This window comes from Silurus aristotelis, assembly GCF_946808225.1.
Source record: "Silurus aristotelis genome assembly, chromosome: 11".
NCBI classification, from domain to species: Eukaryota; Metazoa; Chordata; class Actinopteri; order Siluriformes; family Siluridae; genus Silurus; species Silurus aristotelis.
Window position 1 is genome coordinate 1,640,672 of NC_139584.1, and position 21,197 is coordinate 1,661,868.

General features: G+C 39.7%; 2 protein-coding genes across 5 annotated transcripts in view; one reads left to right on the forward strand and one right to left on the reverse strand.

Annotated features, from left to right (window-relative positions):
• gripap1 (GRIP1 associated protein 1) overlaps nt 1–12,365 on the reverse strand; it is a 68,560-nt gene extending 56,195 nt beyond the window's left edge. For 3 of the 4 annotated variants that reach the window (XR_014535816.1, XM_083554895.1, XM_083554893.1), the window contains exons 1-11: nt 11,921–12,065; nt 9,456–9,522; nt 7,502–7,563; nt 6,073–6,099; nt 5,230–5,337; nt 4,058–4,214; nt 2,437–2,606; nt 1,021–1,063; nt 862–932; nt 652–699; nt 519–550 (exon numbers count right to left, since the gene is read on the reverse strand). Coding sequence is in view for 3 of the 4 variants with exons in the window: in XM_083554895.1 (XP_083411021.1) it covers nt 519–550; nt 652–699; nt 862–932; nt 1,021–1,063; nt 2,437–2,606; nt 4,058–4,214; nt 5,230–5,337; nt 6,073–6,099; nt 7,502–7,563; nt 9,456–9,522; nt 11,921–11,962 (827 nt within the window). In the remaining variant the exon portion in view is untranslated. Of the gene's footprint in view, nt 1–518; nt 551–651; nt 700–861; nt 933–1,020; nt 1,064–2,436; nt 2,607–4,057; nt 4,215–5,229; nt 5,338–6,072; nt 6,100–7,501; nt 7,564–9,455; nt 9,523–11,920 lie in introns of all 4 variants that reach the window. The other variant, XM_083554894.1, reaches the window with a different exon arrangement.
• Nucleotides 12,366–18,594: 6,229 nt separating this feature from the next.
• ptpn18 (protein tyrosine phosphatase non-receptor type 18) overlaps nt 18,595–21,197 on the forward strand; it is a 39,479-nt gene continuing 36,876 nt past the window's right edge. The window contains exons 1-2 of the mRNA XM_083554996.1: nt 18,595–18,766; nt 18,851–18,988. Of these exons, the coding sequence (XP_083411122.1) occupies nt 18,905–18,988 (84 nt within the window). The 5' untranslated portion in view covers nt 18,595–18,766; nt 18,851–18,904. The remainder of the gene's footprint in view (nt 18,767–18,850; nt 18,989–21,197) is intronic.

Consider the following 21,197-nt stretch of genomic DNA (forward strand, 5'->3'; position numbering starts at 1 on the left):
TGGAACATCTTCCCAGAAGAGTGAAGGTTATTTGAACAGCATGTGGGGACTAAATGTGGAATTGGTTGATTAAAAAAAAACAAAAAAAAAAACCACTACTAATCCTATGGTCAGGAGTCCAAAACCTTTTTCCATATAGTGTAAATAAATCAGTTTTCCCAAAATAAATACGTTTGCCGTTAGAGGCCGATGTTAATCCAGACTCACTGTTCGGAAATTTGACACAAAGGGTTGCCAAATGCACACAGGACTGGGATCTTTCCCCCATATATCACATGAAGAACATGAAATCAGGACACTTCATGCAGCTTCACTCGTCAGATCGATTCAGGGTCGAATATGGTTTTGTTTCAAAATGTTTATTGGCAAACTCTAATCTTTTTCAGCTCAGACATGCTCTATTTTATAAAAGGATTCCCAAACAGGATGTGAAACATCGGTTTCAATTATGTAAAAAAAAAAAAAACAAACAAACACCACCAACACTCTTGTGGATTAAAGCAGTGTATGGCTCTTACCTCTCCTGTTTCTTCTTCAACTTATCCATGAGCTAGAAAGAAAAAAAAGAAAAAGAAAAAAAAAATCACACGTTTATTATGAGCGCGAGTATGATTATTATTGATCTTGCTCGGGTTTTCCTCTCACACCTACCTTCGCATTCTCCTCCAAAAGTTTCAGCAGTTCAGCTTGTTTGGATGTCTAAAAAAAAAAAAAACAAGCAAGTCACATGATCAGTGTTTAAACATTGTAAAAACGAATATGCAAATTAAATACAATCTATAACCAAAAGTATAGGGACACCAAACATTTCCATATGCCACATGAGGTTCTATCACACATAGAACACACATTTTTTTTTACCTCCAGTGCCTGTAGCTGCACTTTCAGCAATCTCTTCTCCTCCAGCTCTGTCTGAAGCTTCAGCTCCACCTCTGGAAGTCACAAATAAAGACCTTCATTACTATAAAAAAGAAATCGGTCACAAATACCGAGTCTAGCAGTGAGAAAGGCTCAGCTTACCGCTCAGCTCGTTTACTTTTTGTTCCAGACTGACAATTTTTACCTAAAAATCAAAAGCAAAGACAGAGAACATGATTCATACTCAAACGAAGACAATTTACGACCATCTGATTTGCCTTATTTCTAATGGAGAAAAAAACCCTAGCAGTGTTGAATTGTCAGTTAGAGGACCAGAGTCCAGCACATCATCTACTACAGCATCACAGCATCACGCTGACGGCCTCATTATCCAGTCTGGAAATAAAAGAGTAGCGCAGTTCTGAAATGAAATTGTGTACTACTGTGTATAAACTACAGATTTATTTTTGGTTTTTAATTATTATCTATTAATTATTATCTATTATCAAACAGGATTTTTTTTTTTTTTTAATTAGATTTTTATACATTTTTAAACATAATCAAAGTCAGGTGTCCCAATACTTTTGTCTAAAGAGTATATTTAGTTACAGGTAGCTTTACCAAAAAAAATTAATTCATTCTTATGTAAACATAATTTCGCATCAATATAAACTTGCTGGTATTATTAATATAGAGGATGTGATGAAGTTTAGAAGCTTTTCCTTGAAGAGGCTTTAAATTGAAAATGTATTAAAGTGGTGCAGCTTCAGTGAGCTTTTAACTTAGTGTTTTATTGCCTCGTATTTAAACATTTACAAGAGAAAAGCAAAGACATGAGAGACACAAAACAGACTGTGATATAAAAGTTATTAGGTTTTGTCAAGGGCACGAACACAAACGTCTTTAAAACTCACGATTATTTATGTCTGATTTGAAGTTCTGAAAATAACCGATACAAAAGTTTAATCCGGGTCTTACGTGTGTCAAAAAAAAAAAAGGTCACCTCCTGAGGTTCCAACCTCCTGATAGAAAGATATCGAGTTCTAATACCATCACCTCCAAACTGCCACTTTACCCTCAAATGCTTAAATGTAGATATGGGTCAACAAATCAACCTGGATAAAATCATCTGCCCTATTAAAGTAAGCTCACACAGCTCACACACACAAGTAGCACAATGTTCAAATAAACTCTCAAAATATTCTCAACAAAAAGTAAAACAATTACAAACAAAATAATTTGCAATAAAAAAAAATAATACATTTATAAATTATACAAAAATATCCCAAGTCCCAGAAATGTTACAGGTTTTTCATGTAAAAATGTGTGAACATGTGACCAGTGTGCTGTATTTATAGCGCCTCTACTGTTCATACTGTGCAACTGCAATACATTTATGATAAACAGAGTGATTATCAACACAATGTGAATCAGGGATTTGAATATAAAGAATCATAGTTGGTGTAACTGCTAAACAACCAATGTTAAGCCCGTTTTAGAGTACAGGGGGGTTAGTGAAGGGTCAATTGTTAAACTTTTTTTTAACACCAAAAAGTGTTTATTATCTAAACTTCTTACCTGCTCAGATCTGTCACTGGCTGAAGCTGCTGTTGCGTCATCGCCAGAGCGAGCAGCATCTGCGTGCAGCTGGTCGAGGCCATTAGCATCAGCCTGTCCCTCGATAGCTACCTCTTTCCCGTCACTCACGTCCAGTCCACGCAGGCGGATTTGCTCGCTGTCCTGAAGAGCTGGACAAACACAGACACAACAGTAGTATAGCATCTCTAGAATCACTGCTCACATCCACTGAGTGTTTCAGACGGGTCTAAACCATCGCTTGATTACAGTATCTCACAAAAGTAAATACACCCCTTATGTTTCAGCGAACATTTTACTATACGTTCCCTAAGGGGCAAAACTATAGAAATATTCCAGAGGAGTCAATGTGCAGCTGTGTAGCAGTACGGATTTACTGTCCTCTAAAAATAACAACATACAGCATTACTGTCTAAATACCTGCCAACAAAAGTAAGTACACCCTCAGTGAACATGTGTTCAAAGTGTGAATATTGTGTGTGAGCACATTGTTATCCAGCGCTGCTTTAATTCTTCTGGGTATGTTATTCACCAGAGGTGCACAGGTTGTTGCTGGGATCCTCTTCCACTCCTCCATAATGACATCACGGAGCTGCTGGATGTTACACACATGGAGCTTCTCCACCTTCCGCTTGAGAATCACCACAGGTGCTCAATAGGGTTCAGGTCTGGAGATATACTGTACTTGGCCACTCCATCACCTTCACCTTCAGCTTCCTCAGCAATACAGTTTTCATCTTAGTGGTGTGTTTGGGGTCGTTATCATGTTGGAAAACTGCTGTTCGGCCCAGTTTCTGAAGAGACTTCATCATGTTCTGCTTCAAAATGTCACAGTAAATGTTCCTCAATGAACCACAGCTCCTCAGTACCAGCAGCTCTCAAGCAGCCCCAGACCATGATGCTGCCACCACCATGCTTGACTCTAGGCAATTTGTGAACTGTTTGTGAGCAGCTTCAGAAGAAGCTCCTTCTGGGACGACGGCCTGCAAACCGACTTGTTTTAGTGTGTGGCGTATGGAGCACTGACCTTCTGCTTCTGCAGCTTCTTAAGCAACACTGCAGCAGTCATGCGTCTGTTTTTTAAAGCAGCTTCTGCAGCTGACGCACAGCACGAGGAATCGACTTCTCTGATGAACCCTTGTGAGTGGAATCCGTCTCAGAAAACCTCTGTATGACCCTGAACACTGTACTGTAACTCAAGTTTCAGGGTGATACTGATCTTCTTACAGCCTCGGCATCTTTGTGGAGATCAACAATCCTAATTCTAAAATCCTCAGAGAGTCTTTACCATGAGGTCCATGTAGAACATCCAGTTGTCAGGATGAGAGAATTGGACACAAGGCACCAAATTTTAACTGCTCTAATACAAGATACACACATTTGTATGGTTCTGACAAGCAGACAAGAACATGAACATGATGAATGGTTGCTGAAATGTGAGAGGTGTACTCACTTTTGTGGGATACTGTATATTAGGTCATAATCTGTGTGAAGTCTTCATCTTAGTTGGCAAAAATTAGCTTTAAGTCAATATAAAGTGAATATAAAACACGGCCATTAGCATCAGGACATTTCTACAGGCTACATTCATTGGTCATCTGACCTGCCAGTTTTTTCTGCAGGGCGGAGTTTTCAGCTTGTAGGCGCAGAAGCTCCCCATCCGTTGGGCCGGATACAGGGCTCGGAGCATGAACTTGGAGGCCCCTCCCCTCTCTCAAGCCCTGATTCTCAGTTTCCAACTGCTCAATCTGGGAGCATAACTACACACACAAAACTGAACATTCAGACACAGATAACCAATCAGAGTACAGATTATATTGATTATTTTATTTTTGTTAAAATGACGGTCACCCTTGTTTGCAGTCATTTTAAAGATGTTAGAAACAAAAATTTGTCAACACCTGACCATAACTGCTTCTTTTTGAACATCTCTTTCCACATTTAGTCTCCATTCACTCATAATAAGCTCCACTCTTCTGGAAAGATGTTACACTAAATTCTTGTGCTTGTGGAAATTTGCTGAGAATTCATTTATCTACAAGTGTGTTAGTAAAGTCAGGTAGTGATGTAGGTGAGAAGGTGAGGAGGTTCTGGGGTGCAGTCAGCGTTCACATTTATTTATGTTTAAAAGGGTTGGAGCTCTACAGCAGGAGATCTTTCACTAGAACCTATGTAAAGCATGTCTTCATGAAGCTGGCTTTGTGCACAGGGGGTATTGTCATTCTGGAACAGGTTTGGGTCTTCTACTTCAAGTGAAGGGAAAATTGTGCTACTGCATCTAAAGACATCCGATATAATTACAAATACAGACCCACATGTGGCTGGAGAAGTCTGAATACTTTTGTTTATATAATGTGTATTTGCATACATCATATTAGCATTATAGTGAGAGGAATCTAAAAGCCATAAAATGTAGTCGTAACAGCTTTAGCTTGCAAACTATTTTTCCGGTCTCGGAAGAAAAAGATTGTTTCTAAAAATTTTAGTGGAAAACTTTTGCTCCATCTGAATAAGTGCATCATTTTTCTTTTTGTTCGAGACTTTGAATAAGCAAAGGAATTAAGCAAAGCATGGATCTCTAACCGGAATAAACATAAGCATTAGCATTTAACTGAATCAATACAAAATAAAATTACACTCGCACCCTCAGGTGCTGATCCAAATACTGATTTTGTGTGCCTGTGTGCGTGTGTGTGTGTGTGTGTGTGTGTGTGTGTGTGTGTGTGTGTGTGTGCATGAGTGAGAGAGGGAGAGTTTATGTGTTTGGCTCAGTACCTTGGACAGCTCTTGCATGAGAGTGCTGTTCTGCAGTCTGAAATCATCCTCCTGGCTGTGCAGTTTTCCCTGAAGCATCTCATTTTCACTCAGTAAGGCATCGACCTCCTGCAGACACAAACAACAAGCGTTAGAACAATCCACACCAACAGCACGCAACGATGCAAAGGACATATGGACAGATCTGAGACACAACAAACCGGTCAAGACTTTTTGATTTTGAATGGGAAACTACAGAAAAGTGTTTCTTAAACAAAGAAAGGGATTTTGCACTTTCATACTCAACACTATATGAAAAGAAAAATATATGGACACCTGACTTTTTCACCAATATGTGGTTCTTCTCCAAACTTCACTTGAACTAGAAGACCCAAACATGTTCCAGGTGCACAAAGATATGCTTTACATGAGTTAAGTGGAAGATCACCTGCTACAGAGCTCTGACCCTCAACCCAATCGAACATGAATGTGAACAATGACTGCACCCCAGGCTTTCTCACCTCACCTACATCAGTACCTGACTTTACCAACACCCATTCTTGTGGCTGAATGAATCTCCACAAGCACACTCCAAAATCTAGTGAAGTCTTTACATCTTCCCAGAAGAGTGGAGGTTATTATAAACACTAATGGGGGTACGGGATGTTCAAAAAGAAGCACAAAGCAATTGTATGCTCAGGTGTCCCCAAACTTTAGGCCAAATAAAGTAAAACAATATTAAAGGCCCTATGAAAATATAATTAATGCGACAATTTCCATTCATCATTATGAAAGACATGCACTAAGCTACTTGGTATTTTTATCATACATACACCAAGATTAATCTGATTGAAGGAAACTTACCTGCGCTTTCTTGCTCTTATTAAGTGCCTGGGGAAAGGGGGAAAAAAAACACAGAATCAGATCTAGGAAGAAAAAAAAGGTTTGTCTTAATGAAAGAAACCAGTTCTGCAAATGTCCAGAGGGAGATTGCGTTAATGCTAATCTCAGCAGTAAATGACTTCCTTCCACCCGTTTGCAGCAGCTGCTTAGCCCCGAAAAAGCAGGATTTTAACAGACTTTAAAAAGATTTGCTTTCCTTCTTCCAGCAATGTCCAGAAACCCTGGAACAAACTGACATTCATGCAGGCATACAACAGCACGATCAGATAATAAACATGATCCTAAAACAAATTTCTAGTAATCAGGCAGCTGGAATAAATATTATGTTCTGACATTAATGTTTTACTGCTAATGATTAGATTATTTGTTAGAACTGTTATAAATCAAGACAACAATCAAAAATCAATTCATATATTTAAAAATAATAATAAATCGTGCCAATCTTTTGAGATAAAACACATTTTTGTCTCTATATTACATTTTAATATTCATATTATTATTAATTAAAATTAAGCTATAATTCGGTGCTCATGTTAGTTCTCACTCTCCGGTGTTTGTGTTGTTTTAAACACTATAATCACACTCTTGATATAGATGAGGATGAGGTTCCCCTTTTGAGTCTGGTTCATCTCAAGGTTTCTTCCTCAAAACATCTAAAGGAGATTTTCCCTGCCACAGTCTCCATGGCTGCATATCAGGGGATAAACACACATCGTTCACCTTCATTCTGTAAATTCTGTAAAGCTGCTTTAAAACAATATCTGTTGTGAAAAGTGCTGACTTCACTATTTAACTGCAAATGAGCAGCATCATAATCACTATAATGGACAAAAGTTTGCAGACACCCGACCATAAGACATTTTGAACACCCCATTCCACAATCAGTCTCCATTTGCTCTTATAAAAAAAAGCTCTCCTCCTCTGGGAAGATGTTTCACTAGATTTTGGCGTGTGCTTGTGGAGATTTGTTGGTTCAGCCACGAGGATGTGTGTTAGTAAAGTCAGGTACTGATGTAGGTGAGGTGAGGAGACCTTTGGTGCAATCAGCATTTTACAGTCACAACTTATTCATGTTTAATATGAGCTCTATAGCTGGAGATCTTCCACTCCAAACCCTACATGATGTTATCTGAAAGGAGCAGGGGCACGGTCATGCTGAAACAGGATTGGGTCTCCTTGTTTAAGTAAAGGGAAAAATGTCATGGTAGCACATCCATATATTATTTGTGAGAACAGTTTGGAATAAAACCATGGGAGGAAAAAGGTCAGGTGTCCTAATACTTTTGTCCACATAGTGTATACAAGGTAAGGATTAAGGATGCTGTGACTCGAGGTGAATATGGAGGAAATAATCAGGAACCAGAAACTTAAACTGATTTAAAACGTGTACCTTTTGTGCTTTGAGGTAATCTTTCTCCAAGGTCAAGGTCTTCTGGCGGACGTTGGTGAGCTCTACAGGGGAGAACGAGCGGAAATCGAAAGGTAAATACGCGGACGTTTTATAAGGATAAACACAGGAATGTGGAGTGCTTTCTCACGGTGGAGTGAACATGAGGAGAGCCTTGTGCCTGTGGGTGAAGTATTAGCCTGAGTATGGGATCAAACATGGCTTTTCTCATTATGAGTTCTATAGTGTCCTCTGTAAGTTTTGAGACTCGGGCAAAGAAACATGAAAACATGAGCAAAGAAGGGTGTAACGTCTTTTTTTTTGTTTAACCTTCTGCAAAAAAAATATTTTTTTTAATTTATAAAGTATGTGCCACAAAAGTTTTGCCCCCCCCCCTATAAATTCATATATGTAGAACATATTTGAAGTATAGTCCCACTGATATTTGACATTTTTAGTACACCTGGATAACTAGGAACAGGAAATTCCAAGAGTCCACCATAACTTCCTGTTTCATAGGGGCAGAAATATGAGGTAACACATAGACCAGATTCCTGTAGTCTTTCACCAGAATGGGTCCGGGAAATACACCTGTGATACACAGCTACATTCTGTTGAGCTTCACATAATAGGAAACGGCTTTAATCTGATGTCATGGATTACTGTATCATATACAGACAAATATAAACATTTGTTTGGTTATAAGCAGACATGCATGCAAACTTATACAGATTTGTTAAACAAAAAAAAAAAAAAAAAAAAGATGTTTAACTGATTTAACTGTTAGTATAATTTGTTGCACAATAGCTTACACACAGCACCAGGAAGTTTCATATTTCTGACATTTTGTGTGCAGGATTGAAGAAATGATCTAGGGCTGAAAAGATTCCTCGAGGAACTCGAGTAATTCGAATTAAGCATTAAGGCAAATTATTTACAGCTTCAGTTAGTGCATACAACTACACACGGAGCATTGTGTTTCCCCACGGACCGTTATTACTGCCACATCTGATCAACTCTGGAGCGCTATGGACAGGTGAAGACGCTGCAGAACCTAAAAACAAACCCCCTACAGTGCATTCACCTGTTTTTAAGTCTCTTAAAATTTATTTTTATTTATTTTTATAATCGTATTTTTTTTATTTATAAATATTTGTATTTACATTTTAATGTAATATTAAATTCACTAAAAGGGTTTAGTTTTCACAGTTTTCACAAATGCACAGTGCCTGTAGGGGGCGTGGTCTCAGTAACCCTGCAGTAAGTGTGCTGTGTGCATGTGATTGATAAATCTGCAGGTAGAAATTCAACTGAAATTGTATTGTTTAAACTGGTTGTTTGAATTTATTTTTTAATCCGAAAATTTTTATTAATTACCATGGAAATTTTCCAGTATTGCAATCCTACTCTTCATCTTGCTAAACACTACCGGAAAGGGGATCAGGTTTAACAGTCAAATGAAACCAGAGCTTTTGGGTAATAAACACCATGGATGGGTTTGAAGCTTACAGAGAGGCAGCCATGTGGAAAACTACATCATGCCTGTGATTGAATATAGTGGTGGCTCTTGTTTGTTTTAAGGCAATTATTCTACTAGAGAACCTGGACACACTTCACCTGGATTTGTGGCATCATGGCCTCAGATTTTAAATAAACACCTGACTGCTTCTACCTGAGAGCTTAAAATGGGCCATGGTTAGATCTATGGTTTACTGACTACAGAATCAAGCTCCTGCCACGGATATCCCAGTCCACTGACTTAAACTTGATAGAAAACCCAATAATCCACCAATGTGAACCTTCTTCATGGTGAAATGTTCTCCGATCCCTATGCCATGTATTCTCCAATCTCATCATCCATTCATTAGATGAGAACACTCAGGAGCTGTTATCTTGGCAAAGAGAGGTAGCACAAAGTACTCACTAAAGGAGTTCCATGTGCACAGGTGTTATTTACCTGCAGTGTTCTTTCGCAGGTCATCTGAGAGCTGGTAGTTCTGCGTTCGCAGCTCCAGAAGCTGAGCCTAAAATGAAGGGGAGAGAAAATAAATATATCATGTATTATAAGGAAGTGGAACCAGATTGACTGCAGGGAAAGTTTCATTTCACGTACACCGTTTCCGCGTTGGGGGATTGTTTTTAACGTAACTCTGGTGTAAAACTCAAAGGAATTCCTAAGGTTTGATCCTTACATTGGGACTGAACAATAAATTAACATGGAACAAGATACACAAAACTAGTTATTTATGAAATTAATTATTTATTTAGCCACGCCAGAGCATGCTCCACGTGTTGTGCATTTTTTATTTCATAAATGAATGAAGATCCAGTGCACTCGTGAACTCCACCAATCTACTACATAGACTTGGAGCCTGAAAATGTGCCCTGGTGCAGAAGAAGAGGTTGATCGATTTTACTGATACCGATATCTATGTTGGATCGTACGAAAAATGATTAATTTACCGATAGTTTGTAAAATGGATACGCGATAAAAAATTTAAAAAACATAACACTCCATGTAACAAAATGACTACATTTTATATCAAAAATAACAATTAAAATTAAATAGAAAAACCAGTACTAAATAATGTGAAAGTCCTGAATAAATATAAATATACTAATTTATAAATATTAAAAAAACAGTCCCAAGTGTAAAAACAAACAGAACGTGCCGTCAGTGAATCGCCCTCTAGAGGCCGCTCTTGTAATGACAGAAGACCTTTTCAGCCGCTCCAGCAACGGAAGCAACTCGGAAAAACTATCGGTATGGATTTTTGACGATAGTCGATAGTTCCTGCAATTAAATATCGGTGCCGATTAATCAGGAAAACCGATTAATCTGTCGAGATCTGTAGTCATCTACAAGAAGAGCCATGGGTTATCAGCAGTTAGACACTTAGAACTGAACAGAACATATGGAAAAAGAAACGCTGTAGTACAGAAGATACATGTACAGAGATAAGAACCTGGTCTCTAGTTCAGCAGGTCAGTAACGAACCATGACTCTATGACTCTTTTTGACTCTATGATTAAAAGCAGGACAGAAAAAGTATACGGTGATTATACCTACTGGAAGTGACTTCAGTTCTGAGAACACGGCCCTAATTAAGTGGTGAAATGACACGAAAATACAAAATAAACAAAGCCGTATATAAATGTTATATTTATATATGAATGTTTATGGATTTCAGTATAACACTATAGTCATGTCAGTCACTGACACTGCCCTAAAGAGCAAATAAACCTTTTCTGAAACAGTGATCAACTGATGATCTACAGTCTTCTCCAAAGTCATGTGAGTTCCTGCTCTTTTCAGTGAGTCTGATCTCACAGGCATCTCGTCTACTCCTACACGTGACTGCGGACTCAAACACACGTCTCAATTACTCAAGATAAAGAACAACTTTAAGTGATGAAAACATCTGCCCAAAAATAAAAAAATAAACAGTACAAATAGCATAGGACTCGCCTAAAAGAGGCTGCTGAAAGAGTCGACTCGCATACTCGACTCGACTCGACTCGTCTCGACAGCTTCACAGTAAAAACGGCCCAACGAGTCGACTCGCACTTAAACCACACCTCTATGTTCCACAGGAAGATGAAGCTGTGGAGTCTGGAGACCGTGACCTGTTGCTTGGAACCAGTGACCTCCTGAGAGGATGTTTGGAAACCCGTGACCTCCTGTCAGATGTTTGGAACCCATGACCTCCTGTCAGATGTTTGGAACACAAGACCTCCTGCTGGGTGTTTGAATCTCACTCTGACAAAGCCGGCTTGTTTGCAGAGTCACTTTTATGAGCGTAATGGAACCTTCTCAGTTATGAAACCTTCAGATGATGGAAACCAGACACTGCCTTATCAGACTTCACCTCAGGTTCCACACTGGAGAGTCAACAATGCCAGCAGGAGACAGAATCAAGCAAAAGCAGGTTTCTCGGTGTCGCACAGAAACACTAATAAATCCACCTGAGGTCCTCCTGGAGTCATGTGATCCTCCTTCTGCTGTAGGAACATCTGTAAACAGCTGTTAGGTGCACTGAGAAAGGGCTGAAGCCTGACTAGCCTGAGAGTATGCTAACCGATTACAATCTACCTCAATAAATAATATAGAACAATGACCACGTAAAAACCAGGAAACCATCCTTTCAATAGTTTCCAAACCTCCGGATCTCACACAAGTTACCTCAAAAAAAGCCGATAGCAGTTAGCTAGCAGGCTAACCCGTTAACCTAAATGCTAACCGCTGTTAGCAGCATTGCCTGCCTCCTCCCTCAGTCACCACAGAGGCGCTCAGCAGGACCCGAGCTGCCGGATTGAGCTCATGATCTTCTGGCCTTTATTTTCTAAAACACTGCGATGGGTTTGAACTCCAAAACGCAATATTCTGACATGTTAAATTGGATTAGAAAATAAATTTCTTACCTGCATTCGGTGAAACTCCTCTTCTGACAGAGCCTGCGCCATCTTCGCCCAAGCGCACGGAAAATAGAAACTCTACCGGCCCAATCCCAAATCACTGCACACTTCCTATCCGTGTGCACTATCAAGATACACTACTGCGGTGATTTGTACGCGTTCCCTAGTGCACTCTGTGCTGCATAGAACGCCGTTTGGGACTCGGACACTCGGTTCGACAGTATTTGGGGTGTTTGAGAGTAACAGAGAGAAGCTTCAGGATAGGGATGTGCGATACCAATTCCGTTTAAAACCGGTATCGGCGATATCGCTACCGGTACCAGTATTTTTTTTATACTATCAAGCCAAAAAAAAAGATTTTAAGAAACATCCTGGAAATAAATGTAAATAAACGTAGTGAATGAGACACAGGCGGCAACAATAACATAATTCACAGACAGAGAGGAGATCCACTTTAATAGACAATGGCGTCATCTAGTGGCCCACATTGTAATGACACTAGTATAGACATTAGCATTATCAATATTCTATACTAAACAATTTTTCCCACAAAGGAAACCAAAAAAACTGTCCAGAAATTCATTCATTCATTCATTTTCTCCCTCTTATCCGTAATTCGGGTCGCGGGGGCAGCAGTCTAAGCAGGCCCCCGCCTTCGACTGCTGCCCAATCCTCACAGCACCGTCCCTTACGGTCCCTCCTGCAGGTGGTGAGCCCACGGGAAGGCGGCCCCACGTCACGGACCTTGATATTTCCCCTCGTAAGGGACCCCCGGAGCATAGAGGGTTAAGGGTCTTGCTCAAGGGCCCAAGAGTGGCAGCTTGGCGATACCGGGGCTTGAACCCCAGACCTTCCGATCGGCAACCCAGCGCCTTAACCACTGGAGCCACCACTCCCCCCTGTCCAGAAATTGCCTTAATAATTGTCCATATCTTTTTGTTCTCATTTCTAGTTTGAAGTCATTGTCATTGTTTGACCTTTTTGACACTGTCTTTTTTTTCATAAAATTTTTTATAATATAATATAATATTTGCTTGCTTTTTTGCATAAAACATAACTGAACACTTTGTTCCTTCTACACCGTCTGTAAACAACCGTCTGTGTGGAAACCTGACCATTGATATGTGCTCCTCATTCTTCTGGGAAGAGGGTCCACTAGATTTTGGAGTGTATTTGTAGACATTTGCGGGAATTCATTCAGCCACAACGGATGTGTGTGTTAGTAAAGTCAGGAACTGATGTAGGTGAGGTGTGGAGGTCTGAGGGTGCAGTCGGTGTGAAAGATTCTTTCCAGAGGTGTTTAATGGGCTTGAAGCCATATAGCAGGAGATCTTCCACTCCACCCAATGTAAAGGAGATCTTTATGGAGCTGGCTTTGTGTAAAGCTGCGCAGCTTTACACAGTCGTGACCTATCAAACATTAACAGCATGAACGTCTGAGTTACAGGAGCTCGTCTGTTGGATCGGACCACACGGACCAGCCTTCGCTCCTCACGTGCAGCAATGATCCTCGTCCCCCACGACCCTGTTCACCAGGGTTCACCCTGTTCGCCGGTTCACCACCGTTCCTTCCTTGAAGCACTTTAGATAGATTCTGACCACTCCAGACCAGGAACATCCACAAGAGCTGCAGTTTTGGAGATGCTCTGACCGAGACGTCTAGACGTCACAATTTATCAAACTCGCCCAAATCCTAACGCCCATGTTTCCTGCTTCTAACATCAACTTTGAGGACAAAATGTTCACCTGCTGCCTGGTAAACACATCCACCCGCTAACAGGTGCCATGATGAAGAGATAAATATAAATATTAATTTATTATTTAATAATAAATCTAAACACTGGATTACGATTGGCTGAAAGGTCGTTTGTGTTCAGTTTGACCACCGATCCAAGTCAATGCTCTGCTAATAAATAGCTGTAACCATAGCAACCGTGTTCTATGAAAGAAAATGTCGAGCAAAACATTATAGTTCTCATATAAGACGATCTTGTGAACAGAGAGACTGGTTTTCATGGGAAACGCTGTGCCATGCTCACTTCTCTATTCTGATATCGTTTATGATTCTTGATAAATTCCCCTTCATTGATCCAAAGTGTCTTCTGAGAGACATTTCAACGCGCTGTCCCATTCTCACTTCCCCCAACCACAAGCCGAGTGCGTCTCTGTCAAATCCACACACGTGAACAGCACTGAATGTTCTTTCAAATACATACAGTGCCTTGCGAAAGTATTCGGCCCCCTTGAACTTTGCGACCTTTTGCCACATTTCAGGCTTCAAACATAAAGATATAAAACTGTAATTTTTTGTGAAGAATCAACAACAAGTGGGACACAATCATGAAGTGGAACGAAATTTATTGGATATCTCAAACTTTTTTAACAAATAAAAAACTGAAAAATTGGGCGTGCAAAATTATTCAGCCCCCTTAAGTTAATACTTTGTAGCGCCTTTGTACCTTTTGCTGCGATTACAGCTGTGGGGTTATGTCTCTTGGGGTATGTCTCTATCAGTTTTGCACATCGAGAGACTGAAATTTTTGCCCATTCCTCCTTGCAAAACAGCTCGAGCTCAGTGAGGTTGGATGGAGAGCATTTGTGAACAGCAGTTTTCAGTTCTTTCCACAGATTCTCGATTGGATTCAGGTCTGGATTTTGACTTGGCCATTCGAACACCTGGATATGTTTATTTGTAAACCATTCCATTGTAGATTTTGCTTTATGTTTTGGATCATTGTCTTGTTGGAAGACAAATCTCCGTCCCAGTCTCAGGTCTTTTGCAGACTCCATCAGGTTTTCTTCCAGAATGGTCCTGTATTTGGCTCCATCCATCTTCCCATCAATTTTAACCATCTTCCCTGTCCCTGCTGAAGAAAAGCAGGCCCAAACCATGATGCTGCCACCACCATGTTTCACAGTGGGGATGGTGTGTTCAGGGTGATGAGCCGTGTTGCTTTTACGCCAAACATAACGTTTTGCATTGTTGCCAAAAAGTTCCATCTTGGTTTCATCTGACCAGAGCACCTTCTTCCACATGTTTGGTGTGTCTACCAGGTGGCTTGTGGAAAACTTTAAGTAATGGCTTTCTTCTTGCCACTCTTCCATAAAGGCCAGATTTGTGCAGTATACAACTGATTGTTGTCCTATGGACAGAGTATCCCACCTCAGCTGTAGATCTCTGCAGTTCATCCAGAGTGATCATGGGCCTCTTGGCTGCATCTCTGATCAGTCTTCTCCTTGTATGAGCTGAAAGTTTAGAGGGACGGCCAGGTCTTGGTAGATTTGCAGTGGTCTGATACTCCTTCCATTTCAATATTAATCGCTTGCACAGTGCTCCTTGGGATGTTTAAAGCTTGGGAAATCTTTTTGTATCCAAATCCGGCTTTAAACTTCTCCACAACAGTATCTCGGACCTGCCTGGTGTGTTCCTTGTTCCTCATGATGCTCTCTGCGCTTTAAACGGACCTCTGAGACTATCACAGTGCAGGTGCATTTATACGGAGACTTGATTACACACAGGTGGATTCTATTTATCATCATTAGTCATTTAGGTCAACATTGGATCATTCAGAGATCCTCACTGAACTTCTGGAGAGAGTTTGCTGAACTGAAAGTAAGGGGGCTGAATCATTTTGCACGCCCAATTTTTCAGTGTTTTATTTTTTAAAAAAGTTTGAAATATCCAATAAATTTCGTTCCACTTCATGATTGTGTCCCACTTGTTGTTGATTCTTCACAAAAAATTACAGTTTTATATCTTTATGTTTGAAGCCTGAAATGTGGCAAAAGGTCGCAAAGTTCAAGGGGGGCGAATACTTTCGCAAGGCACTGTATATATGCAAAAGTATGTGGACACCTGGCCATAAATCTGGTATGTGCTTCTTTTTGCAGATCCGATTCCCCGTTCGCTCTTCCAACCTTCACTCTTTAGAGGAGATGTTCCACTAGATTTTAAAGTGTATTTGTGAAGGTTTTGGAGATTCATTCAGCCATAAGGCAGTTCATTAAGCGTTGTGTGTAGGTCAACTAAACCCCAAAAGAAGCAATGACAGTAGGAAACAGGGCCCATGGGGAACTGACATACAGATGGCAGCAATGACACTTAAACGACAAAAGAAACACAACGTAGGGGGAGACGACGACCTCTAGTGGTGGAGAGACAAAACATTTAGTCCAAAATCTTGTTTTGAGTGATAGCTATCTATCTAACTACACAATAGTTCACGCTGGAAATCCATGTGCAATTTTACTTTCACTTTTACGCAACACAGTGGCTGGTTCTCATGTGGTTTCTTTTGACAAACGTAACAAATATTACACCATCCACCCAAATTCAATCACAGTCTGACCAGTTACTGGACACTAAATCATGGGGTTATAAAAGGTGACAGGAACTGAAAGGTTGATCATATTCTATCATAATGTTATTAATAAAGACTTTGTTTGCAACAATGTCCTCATTTCCTGATGTGTGGCTGAGACACGAGTAGAACACAAAGCTCTAACGGGATTAGAACCATATTTAACATTCGGGTCCTCAAGAACTGAAGATTGATTCACTTTTCCACAATTTTCTGTCACGTTGTAGATTTACACCAAATCTAAAAAAATTTTTTGTTCTTTGTTCCGTTCCATTTCTAGAAATTGTAATTCTGTGTTTTGTGTCTGTATACACGCACAAGTTAAAGTTTCACCAGATTCACCTTTGACCTGTTGTAGAGATCTGGTTGATCATTGGTTGATCTGATGTCATTCACTCGCCTTCATTAGTAAAAATAAAGATTCTTCTGCACAATTCATTTACAAAAAATAAATGACATTCAATGGCACAGTGAAGTGATGCTGAGATGTTTTGGGGGTTAAACCTATTCAGGTGAAACCAGTAGAATATATTTTGATCAACATGAACATATACAACTGATCCTGTAGGAAACAGCAGACACTCGAACACAAGCCATTACATTTATGTACTGAAGCGTTCGCCATTTGATTTGAAGCAACGAGAAACGTTTTTATGATGAGTACAAATGACAACATGATGTGGAGGAACAAGTCGTTTGGAGAATTTCATTTCTGATCTGAGAAACGCTCGTAAGCGACTGAGAAAAATCTCTAAAACCGAAATGGATTTATTGTTCAGCAAACCCACCTGCTCACATCCAACAGAAGGTTTGTGGACGCCTGATCATAAGTATGTGCTTCTTTTTGAACATCTCATTCCACATTAAGTCTCCATTTGCTGTAATAATGATCTCCACTCTCCTGGGAAGATGTTCCACTAGATTTTGGAATGTTCTTTTGGAGATTTGTGGAAATTCATTCAGTCACAAAGGTGTTCGTAAAGTCAGTTACTGATGTAGGTGGTTGGGGGTTGGAGATCTATAGCAGGAGATCTTCCATGTGCAATGCAGATCTTCATGAAGCTGGAGCTTTGTGCACAGGGTCGTTGTCATGCTGAAACAGGTTTGGGGTCTCCTAGTTCAAATCAATACTTTATTTTTTACGTTCTTGGCTCTTTGGACACCATTGGATGATGTTACTTGATATTTTTGGATCAATCTTACAACCGGAGTTCCAAAGAAAAGTTGTGACACGTGTAAAATGTAAATAAAAACAGAATGCAAATCTCATAAACTGATATTTACATCTGGGAACAGAGGAGACCGGTTTCTCAGGTTTAAGGAGATTAATGTCTCCTATATGTGTCTGATACAGAAGTTGAGCTGCTCAACAGTTCTGGATGTTCTTTCTACCATGACATGAGAGAACCTGGGGATGAAATGAATGACTGAGACACAATAATGCTTATTACTGAATGATCGTTTCCTGAATTGACAGCTGATCGATTTATCAGCAACAAGAACAGTTAAAAACTATATAAAATATACAAGTGTAAAAAGATGATTCCAGTTATCCACTTGCTTTTTTAGGTCAATTAATTAATAAACATCCTGGTCAGATGATGTCATGTGGATGTTTGTACAAGACACAGATTGAACAATGATTCCTATTAGAGTTTCACTCATGCGCACTGCAGCTTCATTACTGAGGTCTGGTATTGTAATGTGAGGCTTCATAACACACTGAGGTGTGACCCATAGGCATGAGCTGCAGCTAGGGTTGCCAGAGTGTGTGATTTCATACTGGAGTCTATGTACATTATATACACAACAATATTCATAATAATACACCAAATCACAATCATTTTTATTAGGAGGTATCATGGGTTGCCTGTACAAGGATTTTGCCATGGTGTGCTGCTGCTCTAAAAATATACTCACAATTCTTTATAAAAAAAACTAAAATAAATAAGAATTTTGACAGCCTTTATATATACAGTATATAAAAAGGCTGTCAAAATTCTATAATATATATATATATATATATATATATATATATATATATATATATATATATATATATATATATATATATATATATATATATATATATACGGTATAAACATGATACAATTTTATTTTAAACTTGTGGAAATAAAACCCCATGCTGACCATGTGAAAGATCTCATAAATCTCCTGAATCCTGAAGAAGTCTCATGTTTTTATGATTACAGTTCCACCGCTGGTATATACCAACATCTGGAAGAGAGGGATCGATATCAATCTGGCAACGCAGATAGTGACAGATTAAAACGTGTAACTTATTCTAATAAGGTTTTTATCTCAGTCACTGAGAGGTTCATCACTTCCCTCTGTGAGCTCCGTGCTGAGTGGATGAAGAATCAGCGCTCCATAATTCATACAAATTAAATAGAAATTCAGAGTTCAGGGTGAAGCTGCTGCTGAGAAGCTCAGAGATCAGTTCCTCCTGACTCTATCTGCTCGCGCACAGGTGAACGGATCATGTGGATATTCTCTCGGGTGTTCATCTAAAGAAGATTCCTTTTGTTTTCCTTCTGAACAAACTATTTTTTAGATAAAAATAATAATAATACATTTCAGTAGTAAAGAAGAGGTTTGAAGAAGACGCATGGAGGCGTACCTGCTGAAGTTCATCGAGCGCGTGCGGGCTGACAGCAGCACTGGGAAGTCTGATATTGACTCCGAGTACACTGTAAGTATCTGTAACTCCCAGAACCTTATCAAACTAAAAATTATTCATAATAACAAATGATGCTTTAATGAGTGAGATTCCTAATTTGCTTTGCCAAGACGTTAAATCATTTGCACAAAGCTTCAGAGGGATGGTGTTCAGAGGGATGGTGTTCGGAGGTATGATGTTCTGAGGTATGGTGTTTGGAGGGATGGTGTTCGGAGGCATGGTGTTCGGAGTTATGATGTTCGGAGGTATGGTGTTCGGATTTATGGTGTTCGGATTTATGGTGTTCGGAGGTATGGTGTTTGGAGTTATGGTGTTCGGAGTTATGATGTTCGGAGGAATGGTGTTCGGAGTTATGGTGTTCGGAGGTATGGTGTTCGGAGTTATGGTGTTCGGAGTTATGGTGTTCGGAGGGATGGTGTTCAGAGTTATGGTGTTCGGAGTTATGGTGTTCGGAGGTATGGTGTTCGGAGTTATAGTGTTCGGAGATATGGTGTTCAGAGTTATGGTGTTCAGAGTTATGGTGTTTAGAGGTATGGTGTTCAGAGGTATGGTGTTTAAAGGTATGGTGTTCAGAGTTATGGTGTTCAGAGTTATGGTGTTCAGAGGTATGGTGTTCAGAGGTATGGTGTTCGGTTGTATGGTGTTCGGAGGTATGGTGTTCGGAGATATGGTGTTCAGAGGTATGGTGTTCGGTGGTATGGTGTTCGGAGGTATGGTGTTTAGAGATATGGTGTTCAGAGTTATGGTGTTCAGATTTATGGTGTTCAGAGGTATGGTGTTCAGAGTTATGGTGTTCAGAGGGATGGTGATCGGAGGTATGGTGTTTGGAGGTATGGTGTTCAGAGGGATGGTGTTCTGAGGTATGGTGTTCAGAGAAATGGTGTTCAGAGTTATGGTGTTAAGAGTTATGGTGTTCAGAGTTATGGTGTTCTGAGGGATGGTGTTCTGAGGTATGGTGTTCAGAGTTATGGTGTTCTGAGGGATGGTGTTCTGAGGTATGGTGTTCAGAGGGATGGTGTTCAGAGGGATGGTGTTTAGAGGTATGGTGTTCGGAGGGATGGTGTTCAGAGGGATGGTGTTCAGAGGTATGGTGTTCGGAGGTATAGTGTTCAGAGGGATGGTGTTGTCATTCAGACATCATGTTGGTTTTATTCTGGACGAGGAAATGAAGCAAGGACGGCGTCTTAATTAAATTTTTTTTGCATTTATGTTTAGAATTTAGTTGTTGTTGTTTTTTATATTAAATTTTTTTTATGTTACATATGCACATATTATAAATAGAAAAAAATGTGTGTTCTTAAACATTTCATATTATAAGCATAATTAGGATCTAAAGCCGTGCATCTTATTTATCAAGGCTTTACTGTAGCATGCACCAGTTCCTTATTGTACATATATCTATATAAAACAGTTCATTATTAACCAGAGGAAGAGTGATCCATGATATACCATCCATATATATATATATATATATATATGATAATAATTTAGTGTATGAGGAAGTGCCACTTTATGGAACGAGCATAGGAAGTGAGGGGACAATTCCGCACCTGGACGGTGTGTGTGTGTGTGTGTGTGTGTGTTATACCTGGTAAACTGAATCACAGACCACGCCTTGTTCAGCTCGTTACCGAGCTCATGACCCGGTGTAGGTGTGTGCAGAGAGAATGCATTGCGTAAATACAGAGCAGGATTTAATCAGTGTTGCTCAGCATTAATTGAAGGTGCTCATGCAGCCAGGAATGACTTTATAATAAAAGACACAACCAGCAGGGTGAAAGTGGAAACAATAATAAAGAGCGAGCAACAAACAGGTGAACACAGTAAGGTAACGACTCAATAGCAGAAAACTGGTAAAATCAGGACTAGTACGAGAGCAACATGGTACAAGAAAACAGAAAGCAAGCAGGACGTGTTCTGTTCGGAAATGTGTAGCTAGAAAGGATCTTTCGTCATTTTATATGAGCTATGGCTTTGGAAAGTGTTAAAAGGAGCACGTCCTCAGCGTATAAATGTGCTGGAGGCGATAACAGGAAGGTTTTTATTCTTAACACTTTATCGTTCACACATCATCAGTTCATCAGAGGGTAAATTCGTGGCCTCACAACATCTCTCTAGTATTGTTCAAAGGTTTTAGCCAGATGTGAAGAAATGCTGTAAAGTGAGAATTCTTTCATAAATGTACATCCTAATTGTTTATATCTATCAATTAAAAAAATCC